This window comes from Ailuropoda melanoleuca, chromosome 16, assembly GCF_002007445.2.
Source record: "Ailuropoda melanoleuca isolate Jingjing chromosome 16, ASM200744v2, whole genome shotgun sequence".
NCBI classification, from domain to species: domain Eukaryota; kingdom Metazoa; phylum Chordata; class Mammalia; order Carnivora; family Ursidae; genus Ailuropoda; species Ailuropoda melanoleuca.
In genome coordinates this window covers 1,964,943-1,992,476 of record NC_048233.1, presented here as the reverse complement: position 1 = coordinate 1,992,476, position 27,534 = coordinate 1,964,943, and the positions used below count along the sequence as shown (strand labels likewise).

Sequence of the window (27,534 nt, the reverse complement as noted above, 5' to 3'; positions counted from 1 at the left end):
TGCGCCACCCGGGCTCCTTTATACTCTTAAACTTGAGGACTTAATTCCATGTACAACCTTAATTCTCTTTTGACATGTTTCATAATATATTCACAGGTTCCAGGGATTAAGATGTAGACATCTTTGGTGGTGGAGGACATTATTCTCCTTTACTGAAATTTATTTACCTCTTTTTAAAAGAAAATCTTTTTCATTCATTCATTCATTTATGTATTTATAGAACGAGGCAGAGGGAGACAGAATCCCAAGCAGACTCCACACTGAGCATGGAGCCTCATGAGGGAGGGGCTCGATCCCACACTCTGAGATCATGACCTGAGCTGAAGTCAAGAGTTGGACACTTAACCCGACTGAGCCACCCAGGCACCCCTGCTTACCTTATCTTTTAAAAAGGAAGGAATTTTTAGGCATAAGTTTCAGGTCTGACTTAGTTGCCAGATTTAATTCTTACCTCTAGGTTGAAAATTTTGTTTTGAGAAAATACCATTCTGTTTAATTTTTTAAAAAGAAGATAATTTAAGCCACCCTTTTTTGGTATCCCAATGGCCATTTTCTTACTGGCGAGGATTCTTCTCGGTGCCTTTTGTGTTTTCCATTTACCTAAGCTTGAAAAGAGGCAAAAAAAATAATTTTTTTTAAAGAGTTAAAAAATAAAGCTTACTATGTTGTGGTCATTGTTTAATGCAAAGAAAGAAGGCACCTGGAAACAGTTACAGAATTGTGACCTTGGGTGGTTTTACAAATTTTGTTATGGGTCACTCGTTCCATTTTAGAAAATCTTTATTAAACCCGAATCTAATGGTCTTATGTTTTTCTATATCTTGTTTCTGGTATTTACTAGCCACTGTCAGGTTAATAGGGGGACATGTCATTTGATCTGTCAATTTACATAATTTTTTCCCCCAATTCCTTCATGGTGTGAGAAGAAATGTGACTTAAGGAAGAATAATGATTTTTTTAGGTTTAGTAAAGACAGAGTTCTTCAGGATAGAATAAACCTGAATTGTGAGACCTTCTTCTGTTATTTGCATAGTTTTGTAGACAGAAATAGATGAACATACTTGTAGCCTAGGCATTGAGATGCTATGTTAATCATTGCTCTGTAGGGAAACCTGGAGATTTCCTAATCTGTAAAACAGAGGTGATAAAGTAAACTACTGTTTAAGGGTAGGGTTGGTGAAATGTAGCCTCCAGGCTTTTGCCTTTTTTGTATGGCTTATGAGCTAAGAATGATTTTTACATTTTTTAAAAAAGATTTTATTTATTTATTTGACAGAGAGAGACAGCCAGCAAGAGAGGGAACACAAGCAGGGGGAGTGGGAGAGAAAGAAGCGGGTTCCCAGCAGAGCAGGGAGCCCGATGTGGGGCTCCCTGAGATCACGCCCTGAGCCGAAGGCAGACGCTTAACGACTGAGCCACAGTTTTGAAAGTTGTTTTGTGACATACAAATGTAAATGATAATGACATGTAAATTTCGGTGTCCAAAAATAAAACTTCATTGGTATACAGCCACAGCCATTCACTATGTATTGTCTAAGGCCAATTTTACACTACAGTGTCAGAGTTAAGTAGCTGGACCAGATGCCTTTTATGGCCTGCAAAGTCTAAAATGTTTATTATCAGGACTTTTACAGAAAAAGTTTGTTGATCCTGCCTGGGTGTCGTGAAAACTGACTAGTTATTGTGTGCTCTTGAAGCTGTTTCCTCAAAATGCTTATTAAGTGGTTAAAAATTAAATGGTAAATGACTGTCTAAAGAGCCATGATGATGTCTGCTACTAGAAATAAACATTGAGATGTAATTAATTTTCATTTATTTCTGAAGAAACACGCTACTCTTGAAAGGCAGATGTATTTGTTTGCTAGGGCTTCCATAAAATACCACAGACTGGGTGGCTTAAACAACAGAAATTTATTTTCCCACAATTGTGGAGGCTAAAGGCTCAACATCAAGATGTTGGCAATTTTGGTTTCTCCTGAGGTCTCTCTTCTTGGCTTGCAGACAGTTGCCTTCTTGCTGTGTCCTCACGTGGCCTTTTTTCTATGCATGTGCATCTCTGGTGTCTTCCTCTTTTTATAAGAATACCAGTCATATTTGATAAGGCCCCTACCATTATGAATTTGATTACCTCATTAATAGCCCTATCATCAAATATAGTCACATTCTAAAGTACTTGGAGTTGGGGCTTTAACATGAATTTTGGGGGACAGAGTTGAATCCATAACACCAAGGGATTTCTTTTTTTTTTTTTAAGATTTTTTTTTTTTTTAATTTGGGGCACCTGGGTGTGGCTCAGTCGTTAAGCAGCTGCCTTAGGCTCATCATGATCCCAGGGTCCTGGGATTGAGCCCCGCATCTCCCTCTGACTGCTTCTCCCGCTGCTTGTGTTCTCTCTCTCACCTTCTCTCTCTCTGTCTAATAAATAAAATCTTTTAAAAAAAAACGTTTTTTTAAAAATTTATTTGGGAAGGTGTGCGTGCATGATTGGGGGTGGTGGTGGTGGTGGGGTTGGGAGTGGAGGGAGAGGGAGAAGCAGGCTTCCCGCTGAGCAGGGAGCCCAATGCGGGGCTTGATCCCAGGACTCTGGGATCATGACCTGAGCCGAAGGCAGCCACTTAATGACTGAGCCACCCAGGCGCCCCAATACCAAGGACTTTCTAATGGAAGCTTCATTTAATCATTAGGTAAAATTTGAGGGTGTACTATGTGAGAGACACTGTTAGAGATATGTGTGGTGAACAGGACAGACAAGGTTTGCACTTTTGGAACTGATGGTTTAGTTGGGGAAGATAGATGATAAAAAAGGAAACAACTAAAAATACGATTTTAGAGAGTGGGAAGTGCTATGAAGGAAATTAAACAGTGTAAAGTGCTATCAGTGACTGGTATGGAGGGTGGGGTAATGCTGTGTTAGGTAAGGATGGTCATGTAAGTGTTTTTGGAAAAGGTGATCTTAGGGACCAGGTCTTTTCCCAGGTCTTGGTGACGATCACGATTGGTATAGACGGGGATCAGAAGAATAACTGAACAGGTTAGGGAGCTTTATGAGTTAAATTGGAGAGGCTGACAAAGACCAAATCATGAAGGGCCTTGTGGAGATTATGGAAAGGTTTTGGTTTTCTTTTGCGCAAGGAATAAAATGTACTGGAGGTATTTAGCAGGGTAATTGGTATGATTTTTCTGTTTGGAAGAACACTGTGGGCGTTGTATGGACTGCAGGTTTGAGAATAGAGACAAGGAGACCCATTAGGGGATTATCAAAAGTATTCTTGGTCAGAGATATTGATAACCTGGTCTAAGAAGTGATAGAGGAAAGGAAAAGAAATGGAAAGAATTTGAGAGGTATTTTGGAGGTAAAAACTGTAGCATTTGCTAATGGATTGGATATAGGAATTTGGGATAAGAGAGGAATATCTTTAGCAATAACGTTCTGTAATACTGTCCACTAAGGCAAGTAAATCTGTATTATTACCAAATTGATTGCTATATCAGTAAGTTGGAGAATATAACTTGGAAAGGTAAAGCCTTAAATCATCAAGTAGGAAAACATAAGGCAAATAAACAGTGGTTTGGTTTAATTCAGTGTCCAACTGACAGGCTTATAACTATTAGAAAACATGTAGGGAATTCATAGTTTGCCAGAAAGTGTGGCTTTGGGACAAATAACCTGTCTGGAACTAAAAAGCCTTGGAGACTCTTATAAAATAATAAATGTCAGGTTTGATGGAATGACTGTGAATGCCATTAAGTGATTTTCTTTAGAACTAAAGCTCTTTATTCCAAGGTAAATGTTTTTAAAGTGGAGCAGCCCTTAGGTGAAAGTAGATATGATATATAACTTAATGATAGGTAAAGATGAACTTTAATAGGTTAAGACTGTCTTTTTGGGAATTTAAACATTCTGTACCAAGAATTTGAACTCAGTGGGGAGTCAGAGTTGTGAGATTCAGATCTGATTTTTGCTACATATTTTTGTAGTTAGATCTCCACCTCTGAGGCTCACGTCCTCTGTCCATAAGACAGGCACCTAATAGAAGAAAGCATTCAGGGACACAGTAATTCAGGGTTTTGAAAAATGGAATGTACAAAAGTAAGGCTGATATAATAGCAACCTTCTTTATTTGAAGATCACCAAATTTTGTTTTTCCTGTGAAGAGTTGGAAATTAAAGGGTCTAGTAGTGTTACTTTCTTTGGGCGATTATAGCAATTCTAAAGGCATTTGCAAAGTACAGCTCTTTGAGAAGTACTTAAAAAATTGCTTTTGGAAAGAAATTTTATTACATTTTATTTTATTTTTAGAAGATTTTATTTGAGAGAGAGATAGCAAGAGAGAGTACAAGCAAAAGGGGGGGCGACTGGGAAGAGGGAGAAGCAGGCTCCCTGCTGATCTGGGAGCCTGACACAGGACTCGATCCCAGGATGCTGGGATCATGACCCAAGCCGAAGGCAGACACTTAACCGACTGAGCCACCCAGGTGTCTTGGAAAGAGATTTTATGACAGTCCAAAATTTATCAAGTGACATTGGCAAACAATAGCTCATATTCTATGAGACATGTAACTCCAATATCCACATACTGTTGCTTTGAGTTACTTTGAATTGTTAAAACTAAAAATCATTTTTGGTGATTTCTGTCTGTATAAAGGTCTGGCTTAAGAGAGCTGTATGTGATAAACAGGCTATACTGTATACAAAAATTATGTATATAAAATAATTTAACTCCTTTATTACATTAAAAATGTGACATTTTGGAGTTGTCATTTCATAATCAGTCTTTTAATTTTTTTCAGGCTGTCATTGTGTATATATGAGGGATGAGACCACTACTCATGTTACTTAAATTAATGTTAGGAGGTTATAGGACACTACATTAAAATGCAAAAAGGAATGCATAATTTCCTGTTGTATTCCAAATTCTTGGAAAATTTTAGTTATTAATTTTTTTATTAAGATTTTATTTATTTGCCCGAGAGAGAGCGAGCGAGCACAAGCATGGGGAACAGCAGAGGGAGAGGGAGAAGCAGGCTTTCTGCTGAACAGGGAGCCTGATGCGGGACTCAATCCCAGGACCCTGGGATCATGACCCAAGCCGAAGGTAGCTGCTTAACCAACTGAGCCACCCAGGTGCCCTGGAAATTTTTAAAAGGTGGTTATACTTAATGATTTTGGTAATAAAACACTATATTCAGTGCTTGAGATTAATTTCATTATTTGTTAATCTTTAGATTTATTAAATTTATCTTGGAATAAATATATGAAGTACAAAATTCTGATATTAGAGGAAAAGTTTTCAGTCTTTACTGTTGAGTATGATGTTTGCCGTGGTTTTTTCACATATGACTTCTGTGAAGGTTTCCTTCTATTCCTATTTTACTGAGTTTCTTTTTTTTTTTTTAAAGATTTTATTTATTTATTTATTTGACAGAGATAGAGACAGCCAGTGAGAGAGGGAACACAAGCAGAGGGAGTGGGAGAGGAAGAAGCAGGCTCATAGCGGAGGAGCCTGACGTGGGGCTCGATCCCACAATGCTGGGATCATGCCCTGAGCCAACGGCAGACGCTTAACGACTGCGACACCCAGGCGCCCCTTTACTGAGTTTTTATCATGAGAGGGTGTTGAATTTTGTCAGATGCTTTTTCTGCATCATTTGTGATGTGCATGTTTTTTTTCTTCATTTTGTTGATGTATATTACATTGATCGATTTTTCTGTGTTGAACTATCCTTGCATGCCAGGGATAAATCAAATTGTCATGGTGTATGTTCTTCTTAATATGCCGCTGAATTTTTGGTAGTATTTTGTTGTGGATTTTTGGGTCAGTGTTCACAGGGAGATTGGTCTGTAGTTTTCTTGTAGTGTTTTTGTCTGGCTTTGTAATCAGGGTTATGCTGGCTTCGTAGAAAGTTAGGAAGTGTTCAGTTTTTTGGAAAAGTTTGAGAATTGGTATTAGTTCTTTAAATGTTTGGTAGAATTCAAGAGTGAAGTCATTAGGTCTGGTGCTTTTCTTTGTTGGAAGATTTTTTTTATTACTGATTCAGTTTCCTTGTCAGTTACAGGACTAAAGATCAGATTTTCTATTTTTTCATGATTTTAGCCTTGGTGGGTTTTGTTTTTTAGGAGTTTGTTCATTTCATCTAGGTTATCTCATTTTTTGGTATACAGTTATTCATAGTGTTCTTTTATAATCCTTTTAATTTCTGTAAGATTGGTAGTAATATTCTCAGGTTCATTTCTAATGTTAGTAATTTGAGTCTTCCCTTTTTCTTAGTACATCGAGTGAAAGGTTTGTGTCAATTTTGTTGATCTTTTTGGAGAACCATTTTTTAGTTTCATTGATTTTTCTTTCCTCTTTTCCCTTTGTCCCTGCTCTAATCTTCATTATTTCCCTCCTCCTAGCTTTAGGGTTAGTTCTTTTTTTTCCCCCTAGTTCTTTAAGTTGTAAAGTTAAGTTGTTGATTTGAGATCTGTCTTGCCTTTTTAATGTAAACATTTATTCCCCTCCCCTCCCCCCTTAGCACCATTTGCGTTGTCTTGTAAGTTTTGCTATGTTATTTTCATTCATCTGTGATTTCATCTTTGATCCATCAGTTGCTTCAGAGTATGTTGTTTAATTTATATTAAATTGTCAATTTTCAGTTTTCTTTGAAGTTATTGATTTCTAAGTTTATTCTGTTGTGGTGAGATTTTTAATGTATTGAGATTTAGTTTGTGGCCTAACATATGGTCTGTTCCATATGTGCCTGAGAATATGTGTATTTTGAGTAAAGTGGTTCTGTATATGTCTGTTAGATCTGGTTGGTTTATTGTGTTAAGTCCTGTTTCCTTACTTCTATCTGGTTGTTCTCTCCTTTATTGTGAGCCGGGTGTTGATGCCTTCAGCTGTTGTTGTAGAATTATTATTTTCCCCATTAATTCCATCAGTTTTTGCTTCATATACTTTGATGGTCTGTTATTAGGTGCCTAAATGTTTCTAATTGTTGTATCTTTTTTGAAACTTTTATTAGTATAAAAGCGTCCTTCTTTATCACTCCCCCACCTTTTTTTTTTTTAAAGACTTTATTTATTTATTTATTCATGAGAGAGAGAGACAGAGAGAGAGAGGCAGAGGGAAAAACAAGCTCCCCATGGAGCAAGGAGCCCAATGTGGGACTCGATCCCAGGACCATGGGATCACGACCTGAGCCACAGGCAGATAGATGCTCAACCGACTGAGCCACCTAGGTGCCCCATCCTTCTTTATCTCTTAAAATGTTTTTTTGATGTAAAGTCTGTTCTGTCTAATACCATTACAACCATTTCTGCACTCTTTTGGTTACTATCTGAATAGAATATCTTTTCCCATCCTTTCACTTTCAACCTGTTTGTGCTATTTTCTGTATGCCCAATAGCTTTTTCCCCTCCCTTCCTGCATTCCTGTTTGTGGTTGTTAATTAACAACAAAAAAAAAATACAGTGCTTTGGAGTACGTTGTTTAAATTCCTTAATGTCCTTTTTTGTATATTCTATAGCTATTTTGTGTGTGTGTGTGTGTGTGTGTGTGTGTGTATGTGTGTGTGTGTGTGTATGTATGTATGTGTGTGGTTTTCATGGGGTTGGTTGCCTTTAACATTTTAAAGTTATAGTACTGTAATTTGAATTTATAGCAGGTAAACTTCAAGAATGTGCAAAATCTGCTCTTTTACAGCTCTGTTCCCACTTATTGTTGTCACAAAATTACACCTTTATATGTTGTTTGCCCTCAAACATAAAGTAATAATTCTTTTAAATGCATCAGTCTCATACATTGTGTAGAAAACACAGTGGAGTTACAAAGTTACAGTAGTACTAGCTGTGACACTAATAATTGTTTTTTCCTTTAAATGTATTATTTTCTTGGGGCACCTGGGTAGCTTTCGGTTGGGCATCTGGCTCTTGATTTTTGGCTCAGGTCATAATCCTTGGGGTCCTGGGACGGAGCCCCGCATTAGGCTCCATGCTCAGTGGGGAGTCTGCTTAGGGATTCTTTCCCTCTCCCTTTGTCCCTCCTCCTGCTTGCAAGTGCAGTGTCTCCCTCTCTAAAATAATCTTAAAAAAAATAAATGTATTAGTCTCTTAAATCACTTAGAAAATGAATACAGCTTTAAACCATTGTTACAGTAATACTAGCTTTTATAATTATTTATAATTCTTTATTTCTGTGTGTGGTTTCAGGGTATTGTCTAGTTCCTTTTCATTTCACCTTGTAGAATTCCCTTCAGCATTTCTTGCAGGGCAAGTCTAGTGGTCACAAACCACTTCAGCTTTTATCTGTAAGTGTCTTGATTTCTCCCTCACTTTTGAAGGGTGGTTTCACTGGATGTAGGATTCTTGGTTGACAATTTTTAGGAGGTAATTAAGAGGACATGACCAGTGGTTGACCTGTAAGCTGAACCCGGACATTTGGAGATTTCTCACACCCTCTCCTATCCTTACACTCTTCATGGTTTTTTGGAATACATCTGAGGGTCTTTTCATTTTACTACTCTTTTTTCTTTCTTTTGGTTTGCATAAGATCTTATCTATGTCTAAGTTTGTTTTTTTTTTCTTCTTCAGTTCTGTTGAGCCCATCTGATGACTTTTAAGTTTGTTATTGTACTTTTTAATGCCATAATTTCTGTTGAGTTCTTTTTTGTAATTTGTCTCTATTGATATTTTCTATCTGATGTGACATTGTTGTTGTTTTTTTTTTTTTTTAAAGATTTTATTTATTTATTTGACAGAGATAGAGACAGCCAGTGAGAGAGGGAACACAAGCAGGGGGAATGGGAGAGAAGAAGCAGGCTCATAGTAGAGGAGCCTGATGTGGGGCTCGATCCCGTAACGCCGGGATCACGCCCTGAGCCGAAGGCAGACGCTTAACCGCTGTGCCACCCAGGCGCCCCTGTTGTTGTTAAGTTTTTATTTACTTGTTTAAGTAATCTCTGTACCCGGTGTCAGGCTCAGACTCCTGGCCCCTGAGATCAAGAGTCACATGCTCCTCCAGCTGAGCTCTCTGATGTGATATTGTTATTGTGCCTTCCTTCACTTCTTTAGCCATAGTTTCCTTTAGTTGTGTGAACATATTTATAATGGCTACACATTAGTCTTTATTTGATAAATCTGACATTTGGTGTCTTTCACAGGCTTTTTTTTTTTTTTAAGATTTTATTTATTTGACAGAGAGACAGCGAGAGAGGGAACTTCCGCAAGCAAGCGCAGGGAGTGAGAGAGGGAGAAGCAGGCTTCCTGCTGAGCAGGGAGCCTGATGCAGGCTCCATCCCAGGACTCTGGGATCTCGACCTGAGCCAAAGGCAGCCACTTAATGATTGAGCCATCCAGCTGCCCCTCACAGGTATTTTCTGTTGCCTGTTTTTTTTTTCCCCCCACATAGTGGTGATGAGAACTTTTTCCTTGTGGTGAGAACTTTGAAGATTTATTCTTTTACCTTTTCCTTGTGTTGAGAACTTTGAAGATTTACCCTTTAGCAACTTTTAAATATATAATACAGTATTAACTATAGTCACCATCTGTACATTACATCCCCAGGACTCACTTTGTAAGTGGAAGTCTGTACATTTTGACCCTCTTTATACTTTCTGTTTTTCTTTTTTCTTTCTTCCCAGTGTATGAATATACTTTGCTGTTTCTTTGCATGCCTCCTAACTTTTTATTGGATACTGGACCTTTTAGATAATGTAGCAACACTAGGTACTGGGCCCCCTCTTCCAGTGTTTGTTATTTGCTTGTTAACTTGCATAGTGACTGACTGGGTTGTTTTAGTTGAGTCTTTTTCCCCATTAGTGTTCAGCTTCTGATACTGTTTCTCAGGGAGGTGTTAATTTTGGATATGATCAGTTACCCAGGGTGATGAAAGTTTGGGTTCAGCTCTCTTTTTTTCTGTTTCACTGACCACACTCAGCTTTTAAAAACTTTGTTAATTGCCAGCTGATTGCCCTAATGATTTTAAGAATGCCCTGGACTATAATTGTTCTGCAGACTAATCCCATCAAATTCTAGCTCCTTTGAAGGAATGGTTTCTGAGTTTAGTGTTTAATTTTTGTTGGGCACTAGGAGAACTCCTACCAATTTACCTTATTCCCTGGCACTCTTCTGCAAATTAACCTGCCTAGAGTTTAGCCTGTGTCTTTTTTACTTTTTTTATTTTTGGAGGCAGGGAGGGGCAAAGGGAGAGGAGAGAGAGAATCTTAGGCAGGCTCCATACCCAGTGTGGAGTCTGAGATGGGGCTCAGTCTCACAACCCTGAGATCATTACCTGAGCTGAAACCAAGAATCCGATGCTTAGGGATGTGTGGGTGGCTCAGTCAGTTAAGCATCTGCCTTCAGCTCAGGTCATGATTCCAGGGTCCTGAGATCGTGTCCCACATTGGGCTCCTTGCTCAGCAGGGATCCTGCTTCTCCCACTGCCTGCCATTGCCCCTGCTTGTGCGCCCCCCCCCAACAAATAAATAAATAAAATCTTCAGTCAATGCTTAACTGGCTGAGCCACCCAGATACCCCTAGTTTAGTCTGCATCTTGATTCTGCTCCCATTACTTCCACTGTTCTTTAGAATGCCTTTAGACTTCTTCACCCTGTGTTGCAAATAAAGTTAAGCCTTTTGGGAAGAGATTAGGCCTCCTTGCCCACCCCCTACCTGCTTCTTCCCCCCAGGCAAAATCTCTTAACTGGGGCTCTAGAGATACAGGGATGGGGACAATGACAAGTTTCTCTTTGAGTAATAGCCACATTCTAAGAGATGAGTACGTGGTGGGCATTGGTCTCGGGTCCTCTCAGCTTGCTTCTCCTGGTGTAGAACCCCCACCTCATGAGCTGGGTCAAGAGTGATCAGTGCCCTGGTATTCTCAGCATACCATGGTCAAGTAGCAGTTGCCTTAATTCCACAAGTAGGGCTGGTAGGAGGAAGAGAGCCCCTACTTGTAAACTGTTTATCTGGGATTAGCCTTGGCAATAGTACCTGAGGCAGAATGAGAAATACTGATGTCCTCCTGTTCCTCCCGACTCCATCTAGGTTCTGGAGGCCGAGGGACCCTGTGTTTTTGACTGCAGGAGTCTGGAGTAGATTCTCTGCCCCTCTGAGTTGGGAGGGGAAGGAAGAGAGACATCATAGTTCAGATATCACAGACTTTTTGCTTTTCTTACTGATTTTTCTTAGGTAATCTTGAATGTTTCTTTATTTGCTGTTTACCTTTAGGACTATTTCCAGAGGCTTTTAATATTTTTAGTTTTTGTCATTTTCATTGGGGAGCAGGTCAGTAGAGCTCCTCACACTGTCATGCCAGAAGTCATTCTCCTGTTCTTACGGTTTTTTATTTTAACCATCTGATTAGGTTTGTGGTGATAGCTCATTTTGGTTTTAATTTGCATTTCCCTGATGGCTAATGACATTGAACATCTTTTCTGTGATTATTTGCCTTTTGTATATCCTCTTTGGTGAAATGCCTGTTCCTGTCATTTGTCCATTTTCTAGTTGGAGAGTTTTTTTGTACTGTTGAATTTTTGAGTTCTTTATATAGTTTAGATAATAGTTGTTGGATATAGGATTTACAAATATTTTCTCTCAGTCTACAACTTTTCAACTTCTTAGTAGAGTGCTTCACAGAAAAGTTAATTTTGATGAAGTCCAGTTTATCGTTTTTTCCCCTATTATGGATCTTTTGGTGTCAGGTCTCAATACTCTGTGCATAGCTCTAGATTATGAAGCTTTCTCCTGTATTTTTTATAAAAGTTTTATACTTCTGTATTTTACATTTAAGTCCATGATCCATTTTGAGTTAACTTTGTATAATATGTGAGGTTTAGGTTGAAGTTCTCTCTCTTTTTTTTTCTTTTTTGGCTATCACCATTTGTTGAAAAGCCTATTCCTCCATTAAATTGCTTTTGAGGGATACCTGGGTGGCTTAGTTGATTAAGCATCTGCCTTCAGCTCAGGTCATGATTCCAGGGTCCTGGGATTGAGTCCCACATTGGGCTCCCTGCTCAGTGGGGATCCTGCTTCTCCCTCTGCCTGCCTGCTTGTGTGTGCTTATGCTCTCTCTCTCTCTGACAAGTAAATAAGTAAAAACAATTATAAAAAAAATAAATTGCTTTTGCATATCTTTAAAATATGGGCATATTTGTGTGTCTACATTTTGGATCTCTGTTTTGTTCCATCAGTTTGTGTGTCTTTTCCTCTACTGTTATCACACTCTTGATAGCTGTAGCTGTATAATGGGGCTTCATATTAGATAGAGGGCTTTTTCCCATTTATTTTTTTTCAAGATTGTTTTTGGTAGGCGCCGTGTCTTCCATATAAGTTTTAGAGTAAGCTTGCCATTATCTTGTTTTTATGCTAAGATCTTGATAGGAGTTGCATTTAAACCTATAGAAAATTTGGGGAAAATTGACATCTTTACTTTATTGAGTCTTCCAATCCATGAATATGGTAGGTTGCTATTTTTGTTCATCAGCATTTTATAATTTTTGGCAAACAGATCCTGTACATACTTTATTAAGTGTGTACTTAAGTATTTAATTTTCTTGGGAGTAATTTTAAATGGTATTTTTCTCAGTTTACAGTTTCCACATGTCTGTTTTTAGTATATAAAAAAGTGATAGATATTTGAGTGTTGATATTCTGTCAGCGTTGCTGAACTCATTTATTAGTCCCGGTTTTTGTAGCTCTTCATTAGCATTTTAAGGTTTGCTTTGAAGCATTTTATCCATTTTTCCCTATTGTGATGTTTTAGTTTCTTTCATAGTAACCAATATTATGGGCTTTTAGGATGCAGACTGTTGATATCCATATGTTAATTTTACATCCAGTCATTTGATAAAATTTTTTATTATGATTTTTTTCTAGTTGATTCTTTTGGGTTTTTAGCTAAAGCATCATATAATCTGTAAATAATTATAGTTTTTTAACCTTCCTTTTCACCTCTTATTTAATTGTCTAAAATCTCCAGGACAGAGTTAAATAATGGTGGTGATAAAGGACACCTTTACCTTAACTATAATTTTACCTTAGACTCGTAGTGCTTTTGATTTCAAAGCATTGCATCCAGGAGCAATTCATTTTATCATTAGGTAGAATGCAAATAAACTAAAATGTATAGTACATTACAGTTGTTAAGTGTTTTAGGATTGGGATGTTTTGTTAAATCTTTAGGAACCTGAGGGGTGACATAAATGCTTTTTCCTTCAATAATTTTATTGTTGAAACTAAAATATTGTGGTAGGCCTTCTGCTTTGTATATATAAAGTAGTGAATAGAATTAAAAATTTTTGATTGAAGTTTTTACAGTGCCTTATTTTCCTCATTCTTTTATTTTTACTTGTAAATTTAGAAAACCTTGTTGATAGGAACGTATATTTTTTTCTTTTTATTTTAGATGAATCCTTTACAAATTCTTTGGGAAAACTTATTTCTTGTTATTTGCTTTCTTTTTCTGAGTTGTGGATTACAAAACAATTCTAACTAATTGAATATTCCATTAATATTCTCATTAATGAGCAGGACTCCTCCATATATATAGCTCCTACTTATGAGAAGTTTGCGGTGGTCATGTTTCAAGACTGCTTTGCAGAAAGCTTTATTTTACTTGCTATAACTTGTAAATAAGGATTCTGATTCTGTAGATTACTTGCCACGTAAGCCAAATGACTTTAGGGTTCAAATTTTTATCTTTTTTTTCCCCACTCTTAATCTTTTGGGTAGTAGAAGGAACATGACATCATGAGGGCCAGAAAGACCTGAGTGTAAATCCCAGCTGCTCCTCTTTATTTATATTGAGTAATGGCCTTGAATAAATTAATCTCCCAAGTTTCAGTTTCCACATCTATAAAATGGGGGATAAACCACCTCAGGGGGGTGCTATATTAGGATTATGTGAGATACCACATGTAAATTCTCTGGTACAGAATTTAACTTTGTGGAGTTATTGATCCACAATAAATGTTAGCTTCCTTTTCTCTTCAGAATGAAATATAATAAAAATGAAATAGTGAGTGTGAAATAGTTTTGTGAGCTGTACATAAATAAGTGTAAGTCATTAGCATTGCTTTCTCTTTTAGAATTGGGCATTAATAGCATAGTTTATAATCTCAGTATTATTAATTTGCTTGCTGAGGCCCTTATGTGAGAGGCACATGCTAAGGTTTGGTGATCCTTAAATATTGGTGTTTGTTCTTGCTCCAGAAACTTTGAAAGCCCTTAGAGAAATCCTGTAGCAAACTCACATGATTGTATGAAACAAACAGTTGGCTAATTTTTAGTCTAATTAGAATTCTAGGGCTGATTCTTAGTCCTAGTACCCAAATGTATATGAAAACCAAATACCCATTTTACCTTCTTTTTATGCTATCCAGGCCCTCTCACTTTATCCTACTCCTCCTTTCCCCCAGGAAGAACTTAGAATCTCATGGGATTTTATGAGCATGACACATACCCTGGCCTCTTCTGTTCTGATGTTTCTAGTTGGATTGGCTGTGATAATGACCTTATTAGTATATGTAACTACATGTCTAAATTAAGCTTTTATACTGAGTTTAAGAGGTAGAGGGCCAAGGACATGAAATAATTGAACTCCAAGGATTTACTATAGTCTAATTTAGAGAGATAGTGATGATTTCTGAAAGATTTTACCACTCAAGAACATTTAAATGTTATCTGTCAAATATTCATTAAACATTTGTGTGCATAGCACTTCCTGGGAAATCAAGGGATGTAAAAGAAGTATGTTCCAGTCCTGAGTTTCTTGCCTTCCAGGTTAGTCTAGTTAGAATTCAGAACAACTCAAATATTGAAATGTCAGACATTTAAGGAACTTAAATGCAAAATATTAGCAATAAAATATGCTATGAAAGTCAGAGACTTTGTCCTATTTATTTTATGCGAAGTATAGTGAATTTTGGTTTCCTCACCTGAAAAGTAGATACACAAATATACCCTATGAGGTCATTGTGATGTTTAAATGAGACTGGATAAAATCCACATATTTCTGCAGTTTGGTCTGGTTTTAATTGAAAAAGCGATACATTATAAAATGGTATATTTGAAATAGTAATGGCATATTGTAAAATGATATAGTGTAAAAAATTGCAGGCAGAACAAAATGAAAAGACCTTAGATTCTTCCCTGTGTACTTCAGTACCAAGAGCACAGTTTTGAATATTTTCTAGTAATCATTATGTGTATGTATACAATTATACTTTTATAACTTCTAGGAACATTATACATGTTTTCTTGTATCCTGATTTTTTAAAAAATTGATTTTGATGATCTTTCCTGTTAGCAAATATAGATATTTTATACATTATTTTATTGTTATTTTTTTTCTTTTAAGAATTTTATTTATTTGAGAGAGAGAGAAAGAGCCTGTGCACGCACATGAGCTGGGGGAAGGGCATTATGAGAGGGAGAAGCAGGCTCCTCTGCTGAGCAGGGAGTCCCAGGACTCTGGGATCGTGTCTTGAGCTGAAGGCAGACGCTTAACCTACTGAGCCACCCAGACTCCCTGTTTTATTATTTTTAATGATTGCTGGGTATTCTGTTGTTTGAGTGTATAACAACATAGCCTATGTCTTCCCCCAGCAGTCATTTAATGTACTTATTTAAAATATGTTAATTCACAACTTTCCTCTCCTTAGGGTCAACTCACTATCCAGAAAGTCCATCCTCCCCAGAAGGGATAGAAAGAAAGACGTCTTTGTAAGAAAGGCTTGGGTATCCCATGAACCAGACAGCAGAAAACCGATTGGGGTGCAGCAGGACTCCAGAGCCAGATATAAGGCTCAGAAAAGGGCACCAACTGGATGGTACAAGGAGAGGTGATAATGACAGCCACCAAGGAAATTTGGAACCTGTTTTAGAGGCATCTGTTCTTTCTTCCCATCATAAAAAAGTAAGTTAAAGGGAAAGGATGGTAAGTAAAATAATGTTTATGGGAATGTGGTTGGAGGGAAGATATTTAGGGAAAAAAAAATTATGGGGACATTGCTGAAGAGGATGGGGTTTTGAGAAGGAATATTGAGCACATTTGTAAGTTTTTGTTCGGGATAAACTAAAATCTCATTTTTAAATTAGCTAGGTAGGTATTATTTGATTTTATAGTTAATCCTTTTCTGCTACCCCTAAAATCATACTTAATCTGCTTTATCTTGTTTGAGAAAGGAAATGGGTTTTTGTAGTTACTATTTAATCTTTATAATTCGGTCATTTTTTAGTTTTGACGTTATCATTGATATTTTTGGAGAAATTCTAACTGTGCTGGAACTACTTCTCCAAATATGGTTTATCTCCAGTGTATACCTTGGGAGTCACTAGAATTCTGGGAACAGAAGGCAGATTTTAATCTTTCCACTGTAGAATTTAAAAAGCACCTATTTGCCTACAGTAAGTATAATATTATTTTGTCTTTAAGCCAGCATTATTACTGTTTAAAAAGAAGTTTAACAGATATCTGGGACAACAACTTCCATCCACACTTAAGATCTTGCTTTCTTGCTGCCATTTTGCAGTAATGTGTGCTAGTAGCTAAGACTTCCCCATATAAGCTGAGCAGGCTGTTTCCCTCATTTGCTACTAAGGCCTAAACAGTTGTTATTTGACTAATGAGAACTATCACTAAGCTTGGGTGAGTGACTGGGGGTGTTTTTTTTTTTTTTTCCTTTTTATTGCATAAGCACATTATTGCTAACTATATGCCCATTAGATCTCTAGAACTTTTACAGCTTACATGACTGAAAATTCTGTAGCCGTTGGGTAGCACCTCCCGTTTTCTCTGCTCCTGCTAGCCCTTGGCAGCTACCGTTGTGCTTTCCGCTTTTGTGAGTCTGACTGCTTTAGATGTCTCATGTAAGTGGAATCATGCAGTATCTCTCCTTCTATTACTGGCTTATTTCACTTAGTATAATATTCTCAAGGTTTGTATGTGTTGTGGCATATGATAAGACTTCTTTTTAAGGCTTAATACTACTCCATTGTGGGTATATACTGCATTGTCTTTATCCATTCATCCACTGATGGACATTTAGGTTGTTTGTACCTCTTGGCCGTTGTGAATAATTCTACCAATACTGTTTTCAGTTCTTTTTGTATACCCAGACATAGGATTACTGGATCATATGACAGTTCTATTTTTAGTTTTTTTTGGGGGAACCTCCATACTGTTTTCTGTAGGAGCTGTATCATTTTACATTCCCATCAGTAGTGCACAATGGTTCTCATTTCTCCACATCCTCGCCAACACTTACAATTTTCTTTTTTGATAATGGCTATCCTAATAGATATGATGTGCTACCTCATTGTAGTTTTGCTTTGCATTTCTTTGATGATTAGTGATGTTGAGTATCCTTTTCACATACTTGTATACTTGGAGAAATGTCTGTTCACATCTTTTGCCCATTTTTTAATCCATTTATAAACCAATTGAGTTTTTTTTTCTGTTGAGTTTTAGGAGTTCCTTATATATTTTGGATATTAACTCCTTATCAGATATATAGTTTGCAAGTATTTTCTCCTGTTCCATAGGTTACCTTTTCATTCGGTTGATTGTTTTCTTTGCTGTGCAGGAGCTTTTTAGGTGACATAGTCCCACTTGTCTAATTTTGCTTTTATGGTTTGTGCTTTTGGTGTCATATCCAAGAAATCATTGCCAAAACCAATGTTATAAAACTTAACTTTTCCTCTGTATTTTCTTCTAGGAGATTTATAGTTTCAGGTTTTATATTTAGGTTTTTTTGAGTTAAGTCATTTTGAGTTGATTTTTGTGTATTGTGTAAGGGTCCAGTTTTACCCTTCTGCATGTGGGTATCCAGTTTTCTAGTACTGTTTATTGAAGAGACTCTTGTTTCTTTCCCATTATATAGTCTTGCCGTTCTTGCCAAAGATCATTTGACTATATATGCATGAGTTTATTTCTGGGCTCTTGATTCTGTTCCATTGGTCTATATGTCTTTTGCCAGTACCATACTATTTTGATTACTGTACTTTTGTAACACGTTTTGAAGGAAGTGGGATATTTCCAGCTTTGTTCTTTCTCCAGATGATTTTGATTAGGGGCGCCTGGGTGACTCACTCGGTTAAATGTCTGCCTTCATTTGCCCTACTTAGGTCATGATCTCAGGGTCCTGGGATCGAGCTTCATGTCGGGCTCCCTACTCAGTGGGGAGTCTGCTTCTCCCTCTCCCTCTGCCCTTCCCACCCCCCACTTGTGCTCTCTCTCAAATAAATAAATCTTAAAAAAATACTATTTTGACTATTCGAGGCTCTTTGTCATTCTGTATGAATTTAGGGATTTTTTTTCCTAATGATTTTAAGGAAAATGGAGATGTAGTAAATGGAATTGGAAGAGGGTTGACCAAGTTATTGAACAACAGGATCAGGAGACCTATCATCTACCCTTGTAAAATAGAAAAAGTTACTTAATTATCCTTGATTTATATTTGTCATAGATGATATCTGTGTTCCTTTCCAGTTATAATAGGATTTTACATTTTTTTTTTAAAGATTTTATTTATTTGACAGAGAGAGACACAGAGAGGGAACACAAGCAGGGAGAGTGGGAGAGGGAGAAGCAGGCCTTCCGCTGAGCAGGGAGTCCGACGCAGGGCTCAATCCCAGCACCCTGGGATCATGACCCGAGCCAAAGGCAGACGCCTAATGACTGAGCCACCCAGGCACCCCTCAACATTTTTTTAAAAGATTTTATTTATTTATTTGAGAGAGAGAGCACAAGTCGGGGGTGGGGGGTGCAGAGGGAGAGGGAGAAGCAGACTCTCCACTGAGCAGAGAGCCCAATGCAAGGCTTAATCCCAGGACCCTGAGATCACGACCTGAGCCTAAGGCAGATGCTTAACTGACTGAGCAACCCAGGTACCCCAGGATTCAACATTTTTATCAATTTTTTGATACTAAGATATGTTCTCAAGGGTTTCCAGAATGTACACATTGAACTACTTTTTTTTTCTTTTTTAAGATTTTGTTTTTAATCTCTTCACCCAGTGTGGGGCTCGAACTCACAACCCCAAGATCAAGAGTTGCATGCTCTATGGACTGAGCCAGCCAGGTGCCTCACATTGAACTATTCTGAAATATACCAGTGTCCAATTTAAAGAACTGATCATGATTATTAGTACCTCTGGCAGTTTCTAGAAGTGATTTTGTAACTGAATGCTTAGTAAAGACTGATGGAAAGTGGGGGAAGAGGAAAGGAGGAAGTGTGTGCAGGGCATTTCAGTTAATAGTAGTGCATGCAAGGTCCTGAATCTGAAAATAACTTGGCATATTTAAGAAGCGTGGTCAGTAGATAGGGGAAGATAGTAAGAAATGAGGAAAAAAAATTTAGGTAAGGACCTTTGTAGACCATGATATGGAAAAAGTATATTGGAGGTTATTAGAAAGTTTTAAGCGAGGGAGTGGCAAGATTTTATTTACATTCTAGAAAGATCATTTTGGGCTCTTACGTGAAGACAGCATGTTTTGGGGGCTGTTCGTCAGGAGGGAAACTTGGAGATGAGTCAGAAGGCTGCTACAGAAATTCATGAGAGTAGCTTATTCTGGGTTGTTGGTGATAGTTGAGTTGGCAAGAAGTGGATACATTTGAGCTGTGCTTTGGAGGTAGAGTTCACAGAATTTGCTGGTAGATTGGATATGATGGGTTAAAGGAGAAGGGAAGGAAATGACAAGAATGAATCTGAGGTATGATGTGAATGCTTGGGTTGCTGGGTATGATTCTGTGTTCTGAGATGGGGAAAAGCTAGAGGATAAGTTTGGAGGTGAAGTAGGTTTAGGTGAGAGGATCAGGAGCTTGCTTTTGGCTGTGTTTAATATAAAATGCACATGAGACATCTTAGTGGATGCATCTAGAAGATAGTTGGGTAAGAGTGTGGCATTCCTAAGAGTTGCCTGGGCTGGAAGTAACTGTTTAGGAACTAGCTGCAATGTAGATGATGCTGAAAACCATTGAAATGGTTAAGGTTATTTAAGAGGGGAAGAAACAAGAGAGGGAAAGGAGAAGGGCCCTGGGATCCAGCCTGAAGGACACCAGCATTCACAGGGTGTTTCAAGGAGAGAGAGCAAGTAGAAGAAGCTAAGAAAGAGACTCTTGTAAGGTAGGAGGAAAACCCAGGAAAATCTTTCAAGGAGGAAGGGAGGGAGCAGTGACTGGTTTGTTTCTAGAGCTGCTAAAGAGATCATGGACAAAAAGGGTAGACTAGTTACCATTGGTTCTGGAAATGTGGTGTTCAGAGGTGAACTTAACAAGAGCTACTTTGGTGGAGGAGTGGGAACAGAAGCCAGACCTTGGATCAAATCATGAATAGCAGGTGATAAATATTCATGGCATGTGTAATAAGCAGTCCTTTCTCTGTCATATAAAAAGATGTTTCGAACAAACAAGTGAACTTTTTTCTAAGTGCGTTTCCTATGCGCTGAAATTATTTTAAACTTTCTGGTTTCCCACAAAGAATAAATAATAAAATTAGAATTACATAAAGCCTTTAATTTTTTGCTTATTCCTTTTATAAATGAGTACATTTTGCATTCTGTGGACAGTAAACGTGTGATATAAGTACTTATTTTTTAGGTGTTTTTGGACTATAAAAGAAAACTAAGACTAAATTGGAAGACATCAAGGCCTACTATATTCTTTTTTTTTTTTTTTAAGATTTTATTTATTTGTCAGAGAGCACCTGTGTGCATAAGTGGGGAGCCGCAGGCAGAGGGAGAAGCAGGCTCCCTGCTGAGCAAGGAGCCCAATGCAGGACTTGGTCCCAGGACTCTGAGATCATGGCCTGAGCCAAAGGCTTTACTGACTGAGCCATCCAGGCACCCCAGGCTTACTGTATTCTAACTCTAGATTTGTGGAGAATCTTTCCTGGATTCTTTGAACCTATACTTGGAATCTGTACTTTGCTTATTTTTGTGGTATTTGAATATCAAAACGTGAATTGAGAATTGTAACACAGCTATCTTCAGTGCAGAGAGATGTTCTGGTAATTTTTTAATCTCTAACAATGCTCATAATATGCGTATTGAATATTAAAGAAAAGCAGAAGATTGTGTGTGTGTGAAGAGAAAGAGAGCAAGAGAGAAAGAACAACTTAGAAAGTCATACACACTGAAATTTAGAGTTATGTAAGTATTTTAATATTAGTTCACCAAAAAATACATCCCTGTGTTAGCTTTTATTGCAGGAACTAAATACTCCAAAAGTTCAATGACGTAGAATGATAGAAACATACATAAGGGCTGTAGGTCAAGTGTGACTGCTCTAGGTTGCCATTCTGTTGTGGGTCAGCTCCATGAGTATTCTTATTCTGGGACCCAGGCTGAAGGAGGCTGTCTGGAACATGTTCTTGTGGCAGATTGCAAAAGTCCCAGAGAAAAATCAAATCACACATTTACATTCAAATTTCTGCTTATATGTGATATATGTTACATTTGCTTATGTTCCATTGGCCAAAGCAGTTATGTGGCCAGGTCCAAAGATAATGGGATGGGGATTCTATTTCTCTGTGGGAAAGGAGTGAGTGAATAATTGAGAACTTTATTTATTTTAAAGATTTTATTTATTTTTTTGACAGAGTCAGCCAGTGAGAGAGGGAACACAAGCAGGGGGAGTGGGAGAGGAAGAAGCAGGCTCCTAGCGGAGGAGCCTGATGTGGGGTTCGATCCCAGAACGCTGGGATCACGCCCTGAGCCAAAGGCAGATGCTTAACGACTGCGCCACCCAGGCACCCCAATTGAGAACTCTAATATGTAATCTGCCACAATTTGTAAGGAAAAAGCCATTCCCTATCCCAGTATCTTTATATGGGTTATTTTACTTCATAAAATAAATTTTCAGAGCCAGGGGCACTTGGGTGCCTCAGTTGGTTAAGCGTCCAACTCTTGATTTGGGCTCAGGTCATGATCTTAGGGTCATGGGATCAAGCCCCACATCGGGCTCTGTGCTTAGCATGGAGTCTGCTTGTCCTCCATCTGCTCTCCCAATAAATAAATAAAATCTTTAAAAAAACACAGATTTTCAGTGCTGCATCAGATGCTGGAAAGAATTTTCTTATACCACAGAATACTGGATGACAGTTGGAAGATGTAGGTTCTTCTGTTTCTCTAACTCCTGTTTATAACTTTGTAGAACTTTTCAGTGCATCAGTTTCTCTGAAAGAGAGCAACAATAACATTGTGTGTATCTTTTATATGCATATTATATGAATAATATGAGAATATGTGAAAATTCTTTTAGTTTTTAGATTTGATGTTGCTTTTCTGTTCTGGACTGTTGCCCTGAATTCTAATAATGAGTAATAATTTTTTTTTATTAAAAAAACAAAAGCAAACTTAGTGTAAATATCCAGAGGTTTCCTAAGATGATGTAAACTCGTGTGTGCAGTTGAACTGAGTATTCTGTGATATGTTGAGTCCTATGTGTTATAGATAGAAAACTTAGACAGTAAAAGCCTAAGTGACTGTTAGAGTGGTTTACCGTTTGGGGCAATTCTGACTCCCACGAAATACTTTCCAGTGTCTGGAGACATTTTTGGTTGTCAAAACTAGGGAAGTTGTGCCACTAGCATCTTGTGGGTAGAGGCCAAGGATGCTGCTAAACATCCTATAATGGACAGACAGCCCCCACAACAAAGAAGTACCTAGCCAAGTATGTCAGCCCAGGTCGAGAAAGCTAGTATATGTTCTGCTTACATCAGAAGCGCATTGTCACAACAATGTATCTAGAACTATTATGCTTTCTATTAATGGAAGTATTGTAGGAATGTATTATTTCAGATCCAGGTCTGTCATTTTGCAGATCTCCAAGAGATTTCATCAAATCATAATCTGTGTAAATGATCCATCTGAAATTGTGCTGTGCACAGCCTACAGGGTGGAACATAGCGACCCCGTTTGCCTGCTGTGGGCTGGGTGCTTTTCTAAGTGCTAGCAATATGGTGATGGGTAAGAGCCACGAGTTTTGCCTGCATTGTGTAAGTGCAGAGGTGAAGACACAGGCGATAAACCCCTGAAACACATAAATGATAAGCGAATTACAAATGGTGATAATTGCTATGAGAAGAAAAGTATACTAAGGTAATGAGGTGAGAGAATTTTGAAAACATTTTGTTTCTTACTGTTTTTTTTTTTTAAGAGCAGTTCTTAGGTTCAAAGAGAAATGGAGGGGAAAATACAGAGATTCCTGCCTAGTTCATGTCCTCACACATGCATAGCCTCCCCCACTGTCAGCATCCCCCACCAGAATGCTATCTTTGTTACAGTTGATGAGCCTATATTGACACAGTGTAATTACCCAAAGTTCGTAGTTTACATTACAGTTTACTCTTGATGTTGTGTAGACTGGGTTTGGACAAATGCATGACATATATCCATCATTATAGTATTATGCAGAGTACTTTCAGTGCCCTAAAAACCCTCTGTGCTCCATCACCACCACCGCCACCCCCCCCCCCAAGTTNCAAGTTCTTCAGCTATAGTTAAGGAAAGCATGTTTGAGGTGAGGCCTGAGTGATAAGGAACCAGCAAAGAGCTAGGGAAAGAGTATTTTCAGGTAGAGGAAACAAGCTAGTATAGGGGGCTAGAGGTGGAATAAGCCTTTTCCCCTCTGCCGCTTCTGTCTCCTCCTGTCTCTTTCTCCCGGCCCCTTTTCTTCCCCCCTGAGGACTGAAAGAAGGCCAGTGCAATTAGAGCATGAGGAGCAAGAAGAAAGAGTGAAACGAGATGAGGTCAGTAGGCCAGGGAGGGACCAGATCATATAGGTGTATAGAAGGAGTTTAGATTTTATTTTAATAAAATCCGCTAGAAAGTGGATAGCCTTTGGGGTGTTTAAACAGGAGGGAGGGATTGTGATTTTTAAAAGATCACTTTGGATGTGGATAACGAACTGTGAGAAGACAGAATGGAAGGACAGGAGTCTGTAGAATATTGTAGGTGAGAGAAGATGTTGGCTTGAAACAGGGTGGCGGTAGCAGCACAAATGGAGGGAATTGGAGGTATTCCCAGTATATCTTGGAAGTAAAGCCAGCAGTACTTCCTGATGGATTTGATGTGGAGAGTAAGGAAAAGAAGGTAATCAAGGATGATTATTTGATATTTTAACTGCATAAAAACTGGGATTGGTAAGGTGGGGTGGAGGAAGGCTTAAGAAGGGGAAATCAAGAGTTTTGTTTTAAAATGTGAATTTTGAGATTCTCTTTAATCATCTTAAAAGAGATAATTGAATAGGTAGTAACTATATCACTAAATGATTTTTTTTTTGAAAGATTTTATTTATTTATTTGACAGAGACAGAGACAGCCAGCGAGAGAGGGAACACAAGCAGGGGGAGTGGGAGAGGAAGAAGCAGGCTCATAGCGGAGGAGCCTGATGTGGAGCTCGATCCCATAACGCCGGGATCATGCCCTGAGATGAAGGCAGACGCTTAACCGCTGTGCCACCCAGGCGCCCCACTAAATGATTTTTTATGTACCACTTTTTTTAAACTATATTCAAAACTGACACATGTGTTTATTGAAGCTAAAGACTTTTATTAAAGCTAGTAGGAATTTCAGACTAGTCGGTTTGAGATTAAAAATGACAACGAAGTTATGTTTATAATATTAGTTACGAGACAGTAAAAGGTTTTTAGAATTTAGAATTTATCCATCCAGTCCCTTTTGTGTCAGATTCACAGTGGTTATCTGTTTCTTTTTATACTATGTATTTTTATTTATCATTTTCACTTGAGAGAGTAGTATTTTCTAAATACGATGTTTGTGCTCTGTTTCACTGACAAATAATCGAGCGAATGTGATTTTTTTCATCCTTATGAATGAACTCATTTATATTGCCTTGAAAACCTGTATTTGATTTTCCTTTAATCTTAGAATTAACCCAGAAGCCAAAAGCCTGAACAAAAGAACCATTTCTCTCTTCACATCTGTTTTAACATTTTCTATGAGGAATCATGGAGTGAGAGAATCAGATCCTTAGGTTGTGGAATGTTAGAAGATTGAAAAGACTCTCTGAAACCATCTTGTTTACTTTTCTCAATTTACTAAAGAGGAAATTATGTGTTTTTGTTCCTAATGAAGATTTGTCCTTTCTGTATTGTTTCTCTTTGGAGTGGAAGTTCTTTGCTAAAAATGAGAAGGTGGTTTATGGTGAGACCACTGCATCTGTATGTACTACCTACCTGGGAGGTAGTTTCAGTAGAAAACTTATTGGATCATTTAAGCAGTGAAAACTTTTCTACTGCTCTAGTTTTCCTTTGCCCCTCCTCTTCATTCATCGCAACTTCTGTCCTATATTTAATCTGTATACAGTACTGTCCCTTGCTGTTAATTTCAGAGCTGTTAGTATAGAATAATCATGGGAGCTAGAAAAGAAGGAAGGTAGAGTTACAGAAAACTGTGATTTTGAGACTGAAATTAAAGACAAAATATTAATATCTTCCAGGGGCTTAATGAGTTCCATACACTGATTTTTTTGTTTGTTTTTGGAGGAAGGAATAATTTCTTGAAATTTCCAGTTTTAAAGTGAAAATATGTGAACTTTTAGCAAATAGAGTGTATCCATTTAAATAATTCTAATAGTGGCCTTAAATTTATATGTAGCACTCTCACAGACATGATCTCATTTGCTTCTCAAAATTGCACTCTGAAATAGGAAGACCAGATATGATCGGTTTTTAAAAGTGGATGAAAGTGAGATTTAGAAAGCTTAGAGTAATTTGCCCAAGGTCACATGGCTAAATGAGAGCGTGTGCTAGGTCTTCTGACTGTGCTTTCTGCGGAACAACGCTGCCTTTATGAAAATTGGCAACAGGCTGACTTCATGTTTCTCAATTCCAAACTCTGCCTCTGAGTGTTTATGTTGAGCCCAGAGGTTAGATTCAACCATTGGTACTTGTTTTTTGACAGAATTGTTGTGAGCACCTCATTTTCTCTTAGGCCAGGATAATTTTGCTTCTCAGATGCATTCTAACCTTTCAATGGATTTTTTGTTTATTTTGAAAGTAAGTAAACCAAATGTTATCATGGTGCGTTCTTTCACATTTCTAATGATTTTGCATCATTTTCTTTGAGTGTTTGTTTATTTTATTTATTTATTTAAGGTTTTCTTTATTTGAGAGAGAACAAGCGAGCTTGCACAAGTCAGGGAGGGGCAGAGGGAGAAGCAGACTCTCCACTGAGCAGGGACCCCAACGTGGGACTCGGTCCCAGGACCCCAGGATCATGACCTGAGCCGAAGGCAGATGCTTAACCTACTGAACCACCCAGGCACCCGTGTTCCCCTCTTTTTAAAATATAGAACTTAAGTAGATTGCATAGGCTTTAAGAAAATGTGGTCGTTTCCTTTAGATTATTTAGGTACGTTAAATGCCAGTCATGCATAAGGATAAAAATGTAATAGGAAAGGTAAGAGGGGTGTCATTTTTTTAAAATAAAAAACAAGTTAAGTGAAATTTTGAATTTATAAAAATATGGTTTAAAGGTAGTTATACCCATTACAGAGTGATATGTCTTTTTGTGCAGGTGTTTATCACCAGATTCCTTTAAATCAGTGAATCTATTTTAGAATGCTTATCTGATCACCTATTGCCCTTTAAGGAAAATAAACACAGATGCCAGGATTTAATCCCAATGTATTAAATCAGAATCTTTTGGTCCTGGATGAATGTATTTTTTAAAATCTTCACAAGTGACTAAGATGCTCACTAGTGTTTAAAAATTAGTGCCTGAGGGGCGCCTGGGTGGCACAGCGGTTAAGCGTCTGCCTTCGGCTCAGGGCGTGATCCCGGCGTTACGGGATCGAGCCCCGCGTCAGGCTCCTCTGCTGGGATCCTGCTTCTTCCTCTCCCACTCCCCCTGCTTGTGTTCCCTCTCTCACTGACTGTCTCTATCTCTGTCAAATAAATAAATAAAATCTTAAAAAAAAAAAAAAAAATTAGTGCCTGAAGTTATAGCGCCTTTTTTTTTTTAAGATTTATTTATTTATTTTTAGGGGGAGAGAGCACACAAGAGAGAGGGTTAGAGGGAGAAAAGAGAGAGAATCTCAAGCAGACTTCGTGCCTAGCAAGGAGCCCAACATGGGGCTTAATCTCACGACCCTGAGATCATGACCTGAGCTGAAACCCAAGAGTTGGGTGCTTAACCAACTGTGCCACCCAGGTGCCCCTATAGTTCTTTTATTTAAAATAATGTATTAAAAACTTCTCAGGAGCATGGTTTGCAAAAAGGCAAATCTCTATGTGTCCTCTCTGGAATATTTGAGAAATCAAGTTAGATTTTTTGCTGTTTGTTAAAGGAAAAAGTCACCTTGCTCACAGTTCACTACTTTAAAAAATATTGAGATAGTTCATACATAAAATTCACCCATTTAAAGTGTACATTTCAAAAGTTTATATTCACAGAATTGTGCAACCCTCACAACACTTTAATTTAGAACATTTTTATTTATTTCTAAAAGAAACCTTTTACCCATTAGCTATCATTCCTGTCCCCATGCCCTAACTCTAGGCAGCTGTTTCAAAACTTATACGTGGATTT

At 37.9% G+C, this 27,534-nt stretch overlaps 1 protein-coding gene across 3 annotated transcripts in view; it reads left to right on the top strand.

Annotated features, from left to right (window-relative positions):
* The window catches only part of ADIPOR2 (adiponectin receptor 2), an 88,873-nt gene that overhangs the window by 32,666 nt on the left and 28,673 nt on the right, over positions 1-27,534 (top strand). For all 3 annotated transcript variants that reach the window (XM_034644765.1, XM_011217078.3, XM_002914097.4), the window contains one exon: positions 15,643-15,896. In XM_034644765.1, the coding sequence (XP_034500656.1) occupies positions 15,726-15,896 (171 nt within the window). In that variant the 5' untranslated portion in view covers positions 15,643-15,725. The remainder of the gene's footprint in view (positions 1-15,642; positions 15,897-27,534) is intronic.